The 17,352-nt window shown below is 37.2% G+C and overlaps 1 protein-coding gene across 1 annotated transcript; it reads left to right on the top strand.

The window, feature by feature from the left end:
- Positions 1 to 66: 66 nt before the first annotated feature.
- LOC107757369 (manganese-transporting ATPase 13A1-like) lies at positions 67 to 16,970 on the top strand. The gene is made up of 25 exons (XM_016574824.1): positions 67 to 568; positions 767 to 856; positions 2,312 to 2,575; positions 2,766 to 2,921; positions 3,878 to 3,947; positions 4,715 to 4,821; positions 4,906 to 5,035; positions 5,169 to 5,224; positions 5,428 to 5,554; positions 6,593 to 6,730; positions 6,823 to 6,943; positions 7,352 to 7,509; positions 7,686 to 7,861; positions 9,594 to 9,704; positions 9,790 to 9,915; positions 10,891 to 10,999; positions 11,096 to 11,289; positions 11,396 to 11,492; positions 13,571 to 13,752; positions 14,045 to 14,159; positions 14,235 to 14,431; positions 14,520 to 14,662; positions 15,031 to 15,142; positions 15,631 to 15,774; positions 16,450 to 16,970. Exons 1-25 carry the CDS (start codon positions 248 to 250, stop codon positions 16,558 to 16,560), a joined length of 3,555 nt encoding a protein of 1,184 aa, XP_016430310.1. The 5' UTR covers positions 67 to 247; the 3' UTR covers positions 16,561 to 16,970.
- The last annotated feature ends 382 nt before the right edge of the window (positions 16,971 to 17,352 follow it).

Below are 17,352 nucleotides of genomic sequence, written 5' to 3'. Positions count from 1 at the left end.
AATAGCAATTCCATATGAAATTTTCTGTCAATCCGAAAAATTTTCAGACACGGACATGCACCGGATATTGCGTCACCGGCGTACGTGCTTGCGTATGCGGAAGCTGTCGTATGTGTCTGAAATTCTTCAGAAATCTGTAGTGGCCACTAGACAACAGGCCGGTGCGAAGCTGCCTTTTTCCCATCAGCGCCTGCAAGGAGGAGGCGGAGGAGAGTAGGAGGGTCGACGGAGGAAGGCACACTGTAGAATGGATGAAGCTAAAAAAGAGGGAAATATGGCCGCAGACGGCGTTGATGGGCCGGGGGGGACGCAGGCGCGTGCACCGAGCGATGAGCTGGTGAGATCAGTGTCTCTCCACAGCCGCAGGCCACGCGTTCTGCACGGTACGGTGTTCCCGTTTCTCCTCCTCTACCCAGGCTGCTTATATTCGTGGTTAGGAGTTCACGGAGCTGCCGAGTACTTTGAGGCCGGCCTGCTGGCGCTCGCCGCTCTCGGGATCGCGCACGTCCTGACAGTGCTTTCTGGCTACTGGTCCGTGCACGCGCACTGCTGGCTCACCTGCTCGAAGGTGAAAAATGTGATAAAAACACATATGTGCGATGTAAACATTGAATATAAATATTATTTTGAAAGACCAACACATTTGAATGGTCGCTTTTGTTGGCTAGGTTTGACTTAGTAAGTAATTCGTCCAACCATATGTTTGGGACATCTCATAATTTCGCACAGTAAGCGGACTGTAATTATGCGTTTATATTTTCAACAGGAGTCTGACCCAGCCAAAGCCACCTTTGCAAAAGTTATACCAACACCCAACCATGGTTCCGCTGAATTGGTGCCTCTTCTGAGGGATAAGGTGAGATCTTATTTTCATCAACATTTAGGAGTCCCACTTGCGATCCTCAGCTGTCAAAACGGAATAAAGATATTAAGTGTAGCTTTTTTTATTTTTATAAAATGAATGTAGAATACTTTGTTGCAATAATATTATTTATTTTTTTATTTTGAGGAAATTTCAAGGTAATACACAATATTAATTTCTTTATTATGCACCATTTATTCCTATAGAAATACAAATATGCGAAATACATTTTCATATTATTTTCAGATAATACAATGTTTAAGTTAAAAAACAGAGCAGAGGTATTTTAGAATCGAATGCATGGAAGGCAGATTGGTGCCATTTAGTGGGAGAAATGAAGAAAATAATATGTAATACCATGGTGTAACCACTAGATTCTTTTATAGCCCTATATATAATATGTACATATTGAGGTTCACATTCCGTAGTTGTTTCTAAGTATTTTCAGACATTATTATATAGGCCTGTCATGATAACAACTTTTTGTTGTGCGATATATTGCCCCAGAAATAATTGCGATAAGCGATATTATTGTCATTTTAAATACCGTTTTATGCCACTGAATATATAATCATAATGTAACCGCATAATAATGCAAGAAGGCCTACACACTTCCAAATTACAACAAACTTAAATTTTGAGAAGCTGCAAAAGACACAGGCGCAAGTGGAATGTACAAAACATAGTGACATTAATTTTTAAGCATATATAGTGGGCGATATATTGCGTCACCAAAAATTATTGCGGTCATGTACATATATTGCGCGATAAGTCGATATATTGATTATTGCCACAGGCCTATTATTATATTAGGTTTTGCATTTAGATAGATTTTTAGACATTATCAAAGATTACTTCATCTTGGCTGATTTGTAGATTGTACCTCAAAGAATTTCTGAACATTTTTGTAATTTTCATATTTCCCTTTATTTTCCAATGGCAGTCTTTTTTGTATTTTTGAAGTGACTTTTTTTAAAGATCGATTAGCCTTTTGTAATCACATCAATGATTGTGTGTGTGTGTGTGTGTGTGTGTGTGTTCATATAGCAAGTACCACAAAAGTCACCAAGTTTCGTGGTATTCTAATAAAGTTAAAAAAAAAAAAATCAAAACATTTTTTTGGTCTAAAATGACCAAAGACCATCAGATTAATTAAATAGGATAGACCACCATCTCTTTATTTTTATTGTGATATGGTGCTTGTCTCAAATGTTGTTATACAGGTGTCATACAGTTTCAAAAACCGTGATTGTCAGGCCTGGAAATGTCCTGGAAATAAATGAAATATTTTTAATATTCTAAACATTCTAATATTTTCCATTATTTAGGCTTCATATTTTCATGAACACATGGAAAAGTCAATTGTTCCTTGGTCAAAGGTGTGGAAACCCTAATTTTAGGTTATAACAGGTGAAAAATGTCTTATGTAAAGCCTCATTTTTCGTGCAGGATGAGGATGGAGTGGAAATCCTGTCCTTTGAGTTCCAGAAGATCCGTTATGTGTACGACAGCAAGGAGAAGAAATGCTTTCTGCCAGTGGCATTTCCAATCAACTTTCCCATGAGTCATTTCCAAAACTGGAAAGGCTATCAGGAGGAGGATCAGTTACGAGCTGCAGAGAAGTGCTATGGCACCAACCGTGCAGAGATGATGGTGCCGGACTTCCTGGAGCTCTTCAAGGAGAGAGCCACAGCACCCTTCTTTGTCTTCCAGGTACGTCTGCAGAGCATGCGGTTTGATTTTACTGATATTTATGGAGCTTTTGCATGATGGATTGATGGCCTGTGCATTATAAATACATGAGTGTACTAGAAATGCATCATCGTCTTATGGCAGTGGTTCTCAATCCTGAAACACCAGCCTATGAGTATGGTATGAACTGTATGTTTTTGTTCCCCTGTAGGTGTTTTGTGTGGGTCTCTGGTGTTTGGATGAGTACTGGTACTACAGTGTCTTTACGCTCTTCATGCTTGTGGCATTTGAAGCATCTCTGGTGCAGCAGCAGATGAGGAACATGTCAGAAATCCGCAGAATGGGGAACAAACCTTACATGATCCAGGTAACTGCAGCTCCTGGCTCCAGTTTTGGTTCAGCTGTAGTTAAATGTCCATGTTGGTCTATTAACTCTTTTTGAAATGTTCTTCATAAAGCACATAATGCTGGTTCTGTCTTCTGATTGGTCATTACAGTGTTCCATCTGTGATGTCATCCACAATATAGTAACATATAGGCCTGGGCGATAAAACGGTATCGATATTTATCGACAGTACACCTTCTTCGATAACGATATAAAAATGTTCGATATAGTGCATGATATAGAGACGTAATGCACGTTTTTTTTTTACAGTAATTTCCTTGCGTTGCAATTTAATGTGCTTATTTATTTTGCTCATTGTGCCCTCCTGTGGCCTCGGGAGATGAGACAAAAGTTTAACCTATTTAATCTGCATATAAAACATTAGAAATTAGATATTGGTTTAATTTTTATTTTGTGTTTGACTGTTAAAACAAAAAAACAAAACAACAACAAAAAAAAAAGATATTTATATATATGTTGTTTGTCTCAATAAATTGAGTTAATTTAAAAATGCAGTGGTTAAATGTAAACTTTTTTTTCTATTGTTCTTTGTTTTAAAAAAGATTATAAAAATGTCAATAATTATCGATACCGAACGATATGAAACATTATATCGTTGATACATTTTTTAGCTATATCGCCCAGCCCTAGTGACATACAAGCACAGCTACAATATAATAGAAAACGTTCTGTTATTGTTTGCTTGTCAGGGACTATATATTTTATCGAAAGTATGGCGCTCAAAGAATATGCTAAATAAAATAGGTTTTATGTAGTAACTATTTCATAAAAGGAATAGACTGAACTTCAGTGCTTCATGTTAAACAGTGCCTATTGGCAGTGACTGTCTTCGAGATACGGCACTCCCTCTCTTACTTTATTAATTGGTTAATAAACAGCGTCTTAGAATAAGAGTGAGCTCTTTTCATCTGTAACAGGTCTATCGGAACAGAAAATGGAGGCCTGTATCCAGTGATGAACTAGTTCCTGGAGACATTGTCTCAGTTGGTGAGTTTCATGGAATCTGAATGGCATACAGTGGCTCAAAAATATTTTTACATCTGAGACATGCTTAAAAATATGTATTTGCATTTTTATTTAAGCTAATTGTTTTACAAGAACCGTTCGAACATTTGGGGTCAGTAAGTTTTTTTCCTTCTTTTTATTCTCAGCAAGGTTGAATTAAATCGATCAAAACTGACAATAAAGACTTTTATAATATTACAAAAGATTTCTGTTATCAAATAAATGATTTTCTTTTGAACTTTCTATTCATCAAATAATCCTGAAAAAAAAAATTGTTTCCACAAAAATATTAATCAGCACAACTATTTTCAACACCGATAATAATAAGAAATGTTTCTTAAGCAGCAAACTCTCATATTAGAATGATTTCTGAAGGATCATGTGACACTGAAGACTGGAGTAATGATGCTTAAAATTCAGCTTTGCATTAATTACATTTTAAAACATTTTCCTTCAGAAAGAAGTTATTTAAAATTTTAATCATATTTCACAATAATACTATTTTTACTGTATTTTTGATCAAACAAGCATAAGAGACTTCTTTCAAAAACCTACTGACCCCAAACTTTGAACGGTAGATTATACTGTTCAAAATTAAGATATAAAGTAATTGGCTGCTGGTTGTCACATGTTCGTAGTTCATGTGATGTTCTACACAAGTGCTGACTTCATACATCCAAATGAAATCGAAGTGTAAATCTAATATTTGCGAGCACGTTAATGAGCGTCTATTCCTCATGTCATCACAGGACGTTCTCCTCAAGATAACCTGGTTCCCTGTGACGTGCTGCTACTGCGAGGCCGCTGCATTGTGGATGAGGCCATGCTCACAGGAGAGTCTGTACCTCAGATGAAGGTGCGTCTGGCTGCTCTCGCCACCGAATCAGCAGCCAACTTCAGCAGAATCTGCTGTCTCTAATTGGCTGTGTTGTGTCTGTAGGAGCCTGTAGAGGACCTGGACCCTGACAGGATCCTGGACCTGCAAACAGACTCCCGTCTTCACGTCATCTCAGGAGGCACCAAAGTGGTTCAGCACAGCCCGCCTCTCCGAGCCAGTGCAGGCCTGAAACGTTAGTACTCACGGCTGTGATTGGTCCTCAAGAACCTTTACACGTGTTTTAGCTCTAATGCCCAATATAACTTAATTGTGAGTTTAAAATTTGTATATGTAATTGTACTCTCTCTTTTTCTGTCTTTTCACAGCTGTAGACAATGGCTGTGTTGCGTATGTTTTGCGGACGGGGTTCTACACTTCTCAGGTGAGGTGCTTCATCGAGAGACATGTTTTTGAGAGACATTTGTTTAGACATTTTGCTACTGTTTATTTGGAGGTCAGTGAAATATTGACAGGAAGCAGTTCAGAGAAGAATGATGGATGGGGTTGGAAAAATTAGTCACAACGTTCTTTTTCTGTTTTGTGTTCGAAAAATGTCTAAACCTTTGTTGTTGTTATTGTTTTTAGGGCAAATTATTAAGAACGATTCTGTTTGGTGTGAAGAGGGTAACAGCCAACAACCTGGAGACTTTTATCTTTATCCTTTTCCTATTGGTTTTTGCCATCGCAGCAGCTGTGTATGTTTGGGTCGAGGGTGAGTCACATTCATCTGAAATCTCCTTTTATGGGGAGGGATGGGTGGGATAGTTTGACTAGTTGTCCAAAAACAAGCTGATTAATTAGTTGACTTTTTTTAAAGGATTTTTAAGGGTGTTTTTTTCATCAGAATCTATCCACTTTAATTACTGCTTACTTGCTTTTAAGATAAGTTCAATATTTAAGCAGTCTCTCAAACCTTGTGCGTTCTGCTTTGTTCAGGTGTGAACTGCTTCTTTAAGATGACTAGTCTGTTTTGAAAATGTGTTGTTTTGCACATTTCTGTTTTGCAGTAACACATTTATTTATTTAACTTATTTTGATTTTCATTCTTTTTTTTTCTTATTTTATTTCCTGTTTTTTGGTAATGTCTTTTCTACTCTACACAAGTCTCTTGGCTATTTATACCTTCCAAGCAACTTTGTGTTTTCTAAAAATTTGTTTTAGTTTTGTACTTAAACTACCGTTCAAAAGTTTGGTTTTGATAAGATTTTATGTTTTTGAAAGAAGTCTCACCAGGGCTACATTTATTTAATGAAAAATACAATAAAACGGTAGGATTGTGAAATATTATTACCATTTAAAATAACTGTTTTCTATTTTGCTATATTTTAAAAAGTAATTTATTCCTGTGATGCAAAGCTGAATTTTCAGCATCATTACTCCAGTCTTCAGTGTCACACGATCCTTCAGAAATCATTATTATTATCATTGTTGAAAACAGCCTAATATTTTATTGGAAACTGTAATGCATTTTTTCACGATTCTTATAAATTGAAAGTTCAAAAGAACCACATTTATTTGAAATACAGTCTTTTGTAACATTATAAATGTCTTTACTGTCACCTTTGATCTATTTAATTCATCCTTGCTGAATAAAAGTATTAATTTATTGTAAAAAAAAAATCGTACTGTCCCCAAAACATTTGAACGGTAGCTTATGTTTTATTTGTGCATACGTGATATGAAATTGCTTGCATATCAACAGCATATCCCATCAGTTTTCCTATCATACTTCACTCTGTGTGTCTTTCAGGGACAAAGGACCCGAACAGAAACAAGTATAAGCTGTTTCTGGAGTGCACTCTGATCCTCACGTCAGTAGTGCCTCCTGAATTACCCATAGAGCTCTCACTGGCTGTTAACACATCTCTCATAGCCCTGGCCAAACTCTGTGAGTGACTGCACTGGATTCAACATAGTCGTGACCGAATCGCTCTAATCTCTCCCTTCTCACACTCAGCCTCTCATATTCTTCCCTTACAGATGTGTTTTGCACAGAACCTTTCAGAATCCCCTTCGCTGGGAAAGTGGAGATTTGCTGTTTTGACAAGACTGGCACCCTGACAAGCGACAGCCTGGTAGTCCGTGGCGTCGCAGGACTCAGGTAAAGCCTGAACAGCTTGCAAATGATCTTCCTTCTTCATTGTTGACCCTTAACACAGACTGTGTTTTCACAGTTAACATATTACCTACTACAACATGCATATTACCAATACAACATATTACCTTGGCATTAAACTACAGAAAAATAGTTAAAACAGCTTGACATCTTCCTCTTTTTTTTTTGACCAGCGTATTCAATCTCTCTACATTTTCTCCTCTTTTTAAAGTCATAGAAACTCTATTGTGGATTTTTTTTATTTTGCTATTGGATTAAATGGAAGCACAAAAATGATGTTTGATGTAGTTTCTGTTCACCATTATTGAAGTGTACCCAACTATGATGACTTCAGAGAACCCCAGAAATGTGAAAAGCACATCCATGGCCTCTTTCTGTTCCTCTTTTCCTTAGAGATGGGAAACAAGTGACGCCAGTGTCAGATATTCCAGTGGACACTCATCGGGTGGTGGCTACATGTCATTCGCTGGTCACACTAGATGATGGACAGCTAGTGGGCGATCCGCTGGAAAAGGCCATGCTGACCGCAGCAGACTGGACGCTCACTAAAGGTCTGATTTAAATCCAGATCCGTTCACCAAAACAAAGTAGAATATTGAAAACCATTTATCTGTCAAAATGTCAGAAAAAGTGTTAATCATTTTGAGTAATTGTTTGGTTTAACGCAACATATAGTAGACACAGTTGAATTTGTGATGTATGACCTGGTTTCTGTCCCTTTATGTAGATGAGAAGGTGTTTCCTCGCAGCATAAAGACTCCGGGGCTGAAGATCCATCAGAGGTTTCATTTCGCCAGTGCTCTGAAGAGGATGTCAGTGCTGGCGTCATATGAGCGGATGGGCTCCACTGAGCTCTGCTATATCTCAACCGTTAAAGGTGCACCAGAGACCCTGAAGGACATGGTGAGCTTCTCTTTTGCTCTTTAGGTATATGTCTGGTACACTGTTGATAGTTAGTTCTCTGTGTTCTTCAGCAGATCTGTACCAGCTCTGACAAACACTGAATGATTACACTGCTAACGTTTTTTTAGCTTAGCGTGAGAAGTTTACTCCCTCACATACTTTAGTCCCAGGGTTATCCTTTACACTGGGTTCTGACTAGAGATATGGAAAAGTGTAAAACATTTTTAAAACAAAAGTCAATTGGTTGCTAGAACAACTAGTTGACTAGTTAGTCTAGGAAGCCCTGTAAAATTATTTTGGTAAAGTGATTGCTTTTAGGGATCCACGATATTGAAATACAACGTGGCATGTTTTTCTATGGTACATATTGCGGGAAAAATACAGGAGTTTGCAAATAATTAATTATTCTAGAATGATTGGGGTGACTTTGTAGGGGAATGGATCTGCATAGAGAATAAAAAGAGTTTTTACTCTGAAGATTTTTTTGGGGGGTGAGCATCACCCTGAATAATTTGGGAACACTTCAAAAAATGTGAGGGTTAACACTTTGGGCATTTACTCTTTACTAAAATCAAGTAAAAACTTTCTCAGTAACCATAAAATGAACAGTTTTAAAAAAATTGTTTCCACTTGAGTTTTAAAGGCTTCATTTTTTTTATGAAGTATGTTCACTCAGCAACTTGTTTAGTAAGATTTTACCAGAAAGGATGTTAGATTTTTTTTTATCATATGTTAATATAAAAAAATCTTGCATAATCTTGTAGAATTTTTATTTTGTGTTTGTTACTCGTGTATTATTTCAGGTTTTTGCCATGAAGATAGCCTTAGATGCTGACATGGCAATAAAAATAAATACCTACTACGATAGCCTAGTTTTTAAACCATTCAATATGCAGTAATAATAATTAGGGCTGCACGATAAATCGCATGCGATATTTATAATAATTATTATTACGGCCCTAATAATTAATTAAAATAATAATTATGTTTTTATTGTGAATATTATTGAATAAAAACATTAAACAAAATAGGAAGTAGCCTAATTTGTAATAACGTATCTTACTGTAAAATTTTAAAATATTTAATTTAGTATTTAATAAAACATTATAGTACTGTTAAATTACAATACAACTATTTATATCTAAATTTAGTTTTAAACTTTTGTCATATGTTAAACTATCAAACTTTTATTTTGCTGGCAACTTATTATATATGTGCTGCAAGTGTCAGAGTTCAGCATGGCACTGTGTTCGTTTACACACGCAGCTCATGAAATGGTTTTTCAGTAGTCAGAGCGGTTTAAGAGTATCTTTGGTTTCAGCGTCTCAGAACAGCTCAATTCACGGTATATTAACCAAGCCGCTCTGAGACGCTGAAACACCACATCATGATCATTTCTTATTATCATAATGAGCGTGTAAACGAACACAGCACCGTGCTTGACTTTGAAACACGCAGCGCATAATTAAGTCAATTTAAAAATTGCACCAAGCCATATCGCACTATCGTTTTTATTTCAATATATTATGTATCCCTAATTGCTTTGTTTGATTGGCTGTGATTTTTGCTTTAATGAGGACCAAAAATTTTTTTATTTCACAACTGTTAATTGTTGCTGCCATTTTTACCTGAAATTGAGGGAATTATTTGGTGCATTATAACTTCTGACGACTAAATAGGTGCTATAGATTGGTGGTTCTGAATAATTTATTAAGGCATTGTTGTTTTTCAGTTCTCTGAGTGTCCTGCCAGCTATGACGAGGTGCACAGAGAAATGTCACGGGAGGGAGCCAGAGTTCTCGCACTGGGATACAAAGAGATTGGCCATCTGAGCCATCAGCAGGTATTCAGCAGCGACCACTGAATTAAACCCTAAACGTCACATTTACACATGCTCTGTAGTTTATCACAGTCTGTTGTGTGTGCAGGTGAGGGAGGTGAGCCGGGACATGCTGGAGTGTGACCTGCGCTTTGCAGGGTTCATGGTCGTGTCCTGTCCTCTCAAGACCGACAGTAAGACAGTTATCAGAGAGATACAAGAGGCCTCACACCATGTGAGTGGATTAACTCATATGTTAACATGTATTTAGTTAACACTTAATATGTCTGTATTGGCACCATAGTATTGGCAATTTTGCACTGTTTAAAACAATTTTTAAAAGGTATGAACAGGTGGGTGTTTGTCTTGGATTTTGGAAGTATCGCTAATTTGTACTTGCATTTTTGCATTTGACATTTGTATGCAAAAAGATTTTGGAAAGATTTATACAAGTTGGCCCAAATCTAAAGGTTTTGAAATGGTTTAATAAATTAAAGGAACTGGTTTTATATAAATAAATAAAATTAGTTAATGGTTATGTGTACTGGTGAGATATTTATAAATATTTATTTATATTTATTATGTTAGCTAACTTTAAATAATGTATATTTGAATTTATAAATACATGTAAATGTTGTATTTATATATCTTTTATGTATTTATATGTACACAATCATTAAAATGTTTGGTATCAGTAATATTTTTGGTTTTAAAAATAAATTAATACTTATATTCTTATATTATAATACTTCTATTCAGCAAACACACATTAAGTTGACCAAGAGTAATGTTACAAAATATTTCTCAATATTTCAAATAAATGCTTTTCTTTTGAACCTTACATTCAAAGTGTATCAGGATTTCCACAAAAAAATATTAAGCAGGTTTAAAAATGAATAATAAGTGTTTCTTTACAACCAAATCAGCATATTAGAATGATTCCTGAAGTATTATTTCTAAAAAGTTAAGTGATTTGATACCAATTTTCACATTTTTCTTTTTCACAATCTGATCAAAGTCGAGCCAAACTTGTCTGTCACATAGTCTTAGACGTCTGATTTGTCTCAATTTTGATTAAATGTATAATGTGTCTTGCACAGGGCTGTGTAGTTCCTTGCCAGAATATTTATAGTTTTATTAGGTTATTTGAATTCTGTATTAAGGAATAGTTTCCAACACTTCTAACATTTGTCACATTATCTGTCTACAGGTCGTAATGATCACCGGTGACAACCCTCTAACAGCGTGTCATGTGGCCAGAGAGCTGCATTTCATCCAGAAGGAGCACACGCTCATACTGCAGCAAAGCCCCAGTCAAGGTGTGTGACAATACTGCCCTAAAAGAGCTGGACGAACATATTTTAAGTAAATGTTTTGCTGAATCCCCTCACCTCTGTTTGTTCTGTTTTTTGCAGCTGAATGGCAGTGGGTGTCCATAGACTGCAGCGTGTGCCTCCCTCTACCTACTTCTTCAGTCTCAGATTTGGTCAGGCGGTATGACCTCTGTGTGACAGGAGAGGGACTGGCCAGGTTGACCTATGAACCCCGTTTACTCAATGCCCTGCTTCCTCATGTGCGAGTCTTTGCTCGTGTCAGCCCTAAGCAGAAGGTCATTTTTATATTTTTGAGAAACCTTTGCTGATAGTTGAATTATCACGCTCTGCATTCATTGTTGTTCAGCATGGTTAACAATGTTGATTTTCCTGTCTGTGCAGGAGTTTGTCATAACTAGTCTGAAGGGACTGGGTTTCGTTACGCTGATGTGTGGAGATGGCACAAATGATGTTGGTGCGCTCAAACATGCTCACATAGGTGAGTCATTAAACATGCTGATCTTCGTCAGCAGAATGTCATAGATGTTAAATTGGGCCTGCACTTGGTTTTGTTTAAAGCAATGCAAAAGTAAGACACTTCCTAATGAAATCTAAGTGTGCAGTCTGGAGGGTTGAAGAGCAGACTTGTGCAGGTCAGATTTAGTTCATAATCATTGTCAAGTTGTCCAAATCAGCAACGCAATATATTTTCATATACAGAAAGCTATTTATACTGTGTGAAGAAAATGTAATGTGTGATATTATAAAGAAGACAACATTTTCTTTCCAAAATTAAATAATTGGGTTTTATTTTGTCACTCAACTAAAGCCATTTTACATTTTTACTTTGTATTTTGGTACTTTTACTTTTGTATTTTTTTACACAATGTAAGAGTGCAGTTATTTGAATGACACTGAAGTGACACATTTTCAATGTATAATTATTTGTAGTACGCTTTACACAGTAAATATTGTTCTAGAACAGTATTTAAAAACGTTTTAATCTGGGGCATCGCCAGAACATATGACTCAGGTCTGCTGGTTCCAAACCACATTTGGGTCAAGATGAGTCTGAACCTGGATACATTTTAGCCAGCTTGCTCCTAGACAGATGAAGCCTATGAAGCACCGTGAATTGTAAGAGTCCGTGTCTAATACATACAGAAGATGAGTGCACCAATTCTGTTGCACACTGCCAGGCTGTATCAGATATTTCTTTTCCCAGTTCCTCCTCCCATTGCCTCCTTATATGATCTAGAGATGGGGAGGCAGTTCTTTGAATGAACTCATGTATAGAAACCATACCCTTCGGAAAAAGGCCCATATTTAACAACTCGTCTGTCCAGCCGCCTTCTGGTTGGTTCAAGGAAGGAGAGAAGTGTTTTTTTATGAAACTACGGACCTGTAGGTACCTAAAAAAATTGGACTGAGGGATCTCAAAGTCCATTCTTAGCTGTTGGAATGAAATAAATATGCCGTCTTTGAAAAGGTCCTTAACATAATTAATTCCGTTTCTAGACCACAATTGAAATGCCAAATCGGGTTATTTCGGATAATTGGGTTATTCGTAGAATAGTGTTTGCTCGCTGGGATTGGAGCACAGAGCAGTGAAGGTAGAGATACTGGGTTACACGCATGCTGCTCCGTCAGTAACCAAAGTGGAGCTTCATCACTTGATCTATCAGAAAGCCAAAATATCAGTTCATGTAGGTTGGCTGCCCAGTAATAGTATACAAAATTTGACATTGCCAATCCACACTCTTCTTTCTTCCTTTCCAAATATTATTTTCTTATCCTGAAGAAACATGGAAATACAGTTATTCAGATCTTTGAAAAATGATTCGGGAATAAAACCTGGCACGGCCTGTGAACCCTGGTTCTTTAAAGACAGTTTTTGAGGGGGTGAATTAAAAAGAGAAATATCTTGTAATGGCTTACTTTAAATCATTTAGTGTCATCTCAAGGCCCCTTTGGAAGTTTGATGAGGCCCCCTAGTGGGCTCCAGCCTCTTGGTTGAGAGCCACTGCTCTAAAAACAAATATGAGTGCATTAACTGTGCTCATCTTTTTTTTTTTTTACAATTTAAGAGAGAATTTCAGTGTCAATTGGCAGCATGTTACGGATTGTCTTGTATTGAATCTGGAACATTATCTATAAAGACTACTCTATAAAGTCTACGGTCTCATATCTGATAAGCAAAATATAAGCATAATACCTGTAAACTATCAATGTGATCAAAACTTTATTGAAAAACTGTTGTACATAATTTACTACATGCCTTCTGATGTCTGATTGATAGTTCATACTTTCATATCAAGTAAAAGGCCTCATCGGGTCATGGCACACGTGTCTTTTTTTGCTGTCATGATGCATCAAATATGATACTTAACAAAAAACACATGCACGGCAACTTTTTTTAAAATTGGATTTGTTTATTTTTTATCTAAAGTTCCAATAAACTCTTCCACTTCAAAAAAAAAAAATCTTTTTCAGACTATTATTTTGATGTGTCAGGCTTTACAGGGTTGATATACAGTAGATGTACTCAAATCATATCATGTCCTTTGTGTTTACCAGGTGTGGCGTTGTTGGCTAACGCCCCAGAGCACATGCCTGAGAAAAAGAAGAGAAGCAAAGACAAAGAGTACTCCTCTGGAGAGCCCAGACCCCCAGTCCCGAGTTCAGGGGTCAAACTCAGCTCCCGTGCAGCCAGACAGAGAATGATAGCCCAGAGAGAGGAGCAGCTCGCTGCACAAAAGGTAAGCAGCTCAAGTCTGATTGTGGTTTACATGTTTTGAATGTCAGCATTTAACTAGTTCACCTAAAAATGAAAATTCTGTCATCATTTACTCACCTTCATGTCGTTCCAAACTGGTATAAGTGTCTGTCTTCTGTTTAACACAAAAGAAGATATTTGGTAACCAGTAGACGGTAGCCATTGAGTTCCATAGTATGGGGAAAAATACTATTTTTGGGTGAACTATGCCTTTAAGCTTGAACTATTTACTCCATATATGTAACCATATGTTGCATAAATTACTTGTGTCATAGGAGAGGATCAGTCAGGTGCTGCGAGAGCTAGAAGAGGATCAGATTCAGGTGGTTAAATTGGGTGACGCCTCCATTGCTGCTCCATTCACTTCCAAACTGTCCTCCATACAGTGCAGTAAGTAACACATGCTTGAGCGCTCTCATTTAGTCCTATGTACAGTTGGCCTAACGTTGTCCCATCTGTTTTCAGTCTGTCATGTGGTTAAACAGGGGCGCTGCACTCTGGTGACCACTCTGCAGATGTTTAAGATCCTGGCGCTGAACGCTCTGGTTCTGGCCTACAGTCAGTCTGTGCTTTACCTGGAGGGCGTCAAATTCAGCGACTTCCAGGCGACCCTTCAGGGCCTGCTGCTGGCCGGCTGCTTTCTCTTCATCTCAAGGTCAAAGGTGAGACTGTAATGCTTTGTCAAGCTGCTTGTAGTTTGTGATGGACCGAGTTTCACTGACTGTAAGCCATGTCTGTTTTTTGCCTTAGCCGTTGAAGACTCTGTCCAAAGAGCGGCCTTTACCGAACATCTTCAACCTGTACACTGTCCTCACAGTGCTGCTGCAGTTTGCAGTCCACTTCTGCAGTCTGGTATACCTGTACAGAGGGGCACAGAGCAGAAGCCCACCCAGGTATGAATGGAAATAAGAGTGGGATTTCCCAGTATCTTTACAGAAGAATTCTGTCACAAATCTTAGAAAATCTTGGTAACACTTGCAGGTTGTATACATAAAAACCCAAAGTATAATTCAGTTTACTGTCCCCAAACTTTGGCCAATGGCTCATGTTGTCAGATATCATCAACTGTCTTTAAAAATGATGGCCTTAGGGTTGCTGTATATCGCTTTCAGTGTGAACGCCTCTTTAGGCTGTTCAATCAGTACCAGACATTCCTTACATGTGAACACGTCATTGTTCACATTTGTGTTTGATTTTCATAACATTTGCAATCTGGCTTCATGTTTCACCTCTCTCTTATCCTTTTTCGCCCCTCCTGCAGGTCAGAGCAGTTTGTGGACCTGTACAAAGAGTTTGAGCCCAGTCTCATTAACAGTACTGTATACATCATGTCCATGGCCATGCAAATGGCCACATTTGCCATTAATTATAAGGTACTTTAATTCTTACTTTGATGTTAATCACATATAATGATGCTTTGTAGCACATGCACATCAGATTTCTATTTAATTTAGAGAAATAGTTCATCCAAAAATGTATTTGTGAAAGGAAAAATGCATTGCAATTGATCACATAACAGCATTTCCTGAGGTCCCAAGTTTGAATGTACAAGCCAGTGTTTTATTTTAATATTGTTTATGAACTATTATAGCACTATTATTATTTTGAATTAGCTTTTTATACTTGGTTTTTATTTTTAAGCTTTAGTAATTATATGTGCTCATGTGTCAACTATTTAGCTTTAATTTATTTTTAAGTTTAAGTAATTTTACTACTTTAACTTCTTTTATTTCAGTTAGTTGCCAGAGCACACTTTTAAATTTTAAAACACTTTTTAATAGTTTTATTTTACAATAACAACACTGCAAGCGCAGATGAGATTTGAGACCTGCAGCCTAAGATTCAACACTGTCTTGTTCAGGGTCATCCTTTCATGGAGTCTCTCACTGAGAATCGGCCCTTGCTGTGGAGCATTGGATTATCCGGGCTTGCCATAGTAGGGCTACTGACGGGATCTTCACCTGAATTCAATGAGCAGTTTGCCTTAGTGGATATTCCAACTGAGGTATGAGTTCAATACACCACACTATTCACATACTAGAATGTCAGTAGAAAAGTGTTTGTATTTTAAGCATGCAGCAAAGGCTTGTTCACACCAAGAACGATAACTATAATTATATAACCCTATTAGCATCCACACCAACAGACATTCTGTTTATTATAAGCGTGTGCTGCAGTTTTTCCATCTGTCCACTTTAAATGCTCGAGCTCTTTAAAGTCGGGTGGATTCTGATTGCCTGTGAAAGTTTTTATCATTCACCAGGTGGAAAAAATTATTCTGTGTGTTGTTATTGTTGTAGTTGTCCATTCTCAAAGAATTAGAACAATTTTTAAATCTTTATTGTTATAGTTATCCTTGGTGTGAACGGGCCTTTAGTCAGTACACCGGAATTGTGACATAATACATTGTGATTAAATTGTCTCTAGGTTCTGTTGGAATTCAATTCTCCACACAAAGTGTTTGTAAGAATAGAATGTATACTTTTTAAAAACCCACCTGAAATAATGTGCCACCCGGGTACTTTCGACTTAAATTCTCAACATGATATTAATTGGGATGGACTAATCCAATTTTGGGATGCTGTATAGTATGCAAATTGGTATTCAGCCTTTTTCTAAGTTGGCCTCTCATGTGTAGCTGTTTATAATTAATATGTTTTTCTGTTCTTTCTCTTTGCAGTTTAAGTTAATAATAGCCCAGGTCCTAGTTTTGGATTTTGTCGCCGCCCTGTTGGTGGACAGAGTTTTGCAGTTCCTGCTGGGCAAAGGAACCCTGAGGTTGCCTAAATGAACTGTTATTGCCAACAGTCACCAAAGCAGCTGCTGCCCATCGTGACCAGACTGTGAACGGGCTTTACAGGAACACAGTACTTGACTGGTGGCAAACTCTGCGAGATGCGAAAGGATGGGCGTGAAACTCAATACTGTACACACCCCAGTGTTTTACTTTTTCCTCCCTGTCTCTGCTCTGTCTTAATAATTTAGCTTCATTTTCATTCTACTGACATCTTTAACCACCCCCTCCGCTCTGAAGGCCAAGAAAACTACAGTATTGTGTTGAGGATGAGAGTGCGTTTGAGTGCGGTTGAGGCACACGGCTGTGATTCTGAAGAAGTGTTTCTTTTTTGTTTTGTTTTAATTCGTTTTCATCATTTTGTAAAAAGACAAATCTCAGAAAGACTTATAAATGACCAAAACAAACTGTTGTTGTGTTATTTATTTCCACGACTCTTTCTTATTAAGACTTTAATTTTAGAGAACAAGCTAATTTTGTACTGCTTTGGATTAACAAAGCAGTATATGATATGAGCTGATACTTTCAGGAAAGCAAGGTGAAAATACATTATTTTACATTTAAGCTTTAAATCAGATGTAGGAGTGCAAATAATGACATGATATGACTGCACAATGTGGTGTGATATGTTATTAAATACTGTATGTTAATGGAATATTTCTTTATATCAATATTTCAACAGGCGTAGGGTAAAAATAGAGCCTGAAGCTTGTCTCCAGATGAATATTATTTTTCAAAAGAAAATGTTCAGGGAAAGGAAGGCCTTTACATTCAGAAAATGTTGATTGT

Source organism: Sinocyclocheilus rhinocerous, unplaced genomic scaffold (genome assembly GCF_001515625.1).
Source record: "Sinocyclocheilus rhinocerous isolate Xijiao unplaced genomic scaffold, SAMN03320098_v1.1 scaffold383, whole genome shotgun sequence".
In the NCBI taxonomy this organism is placed as follows: Eukaryota; Metazoa; Chordata; class Actinopteri; order Cypriniformes; family Cyprinidae; genus Sinocyclocheilus; species Sinocyclocheilus rhinocerous.
Note: the sequence above shows the minus strand (reverse complement) of the source record. Positions and strands in the feature narration are given on the sequence as shown.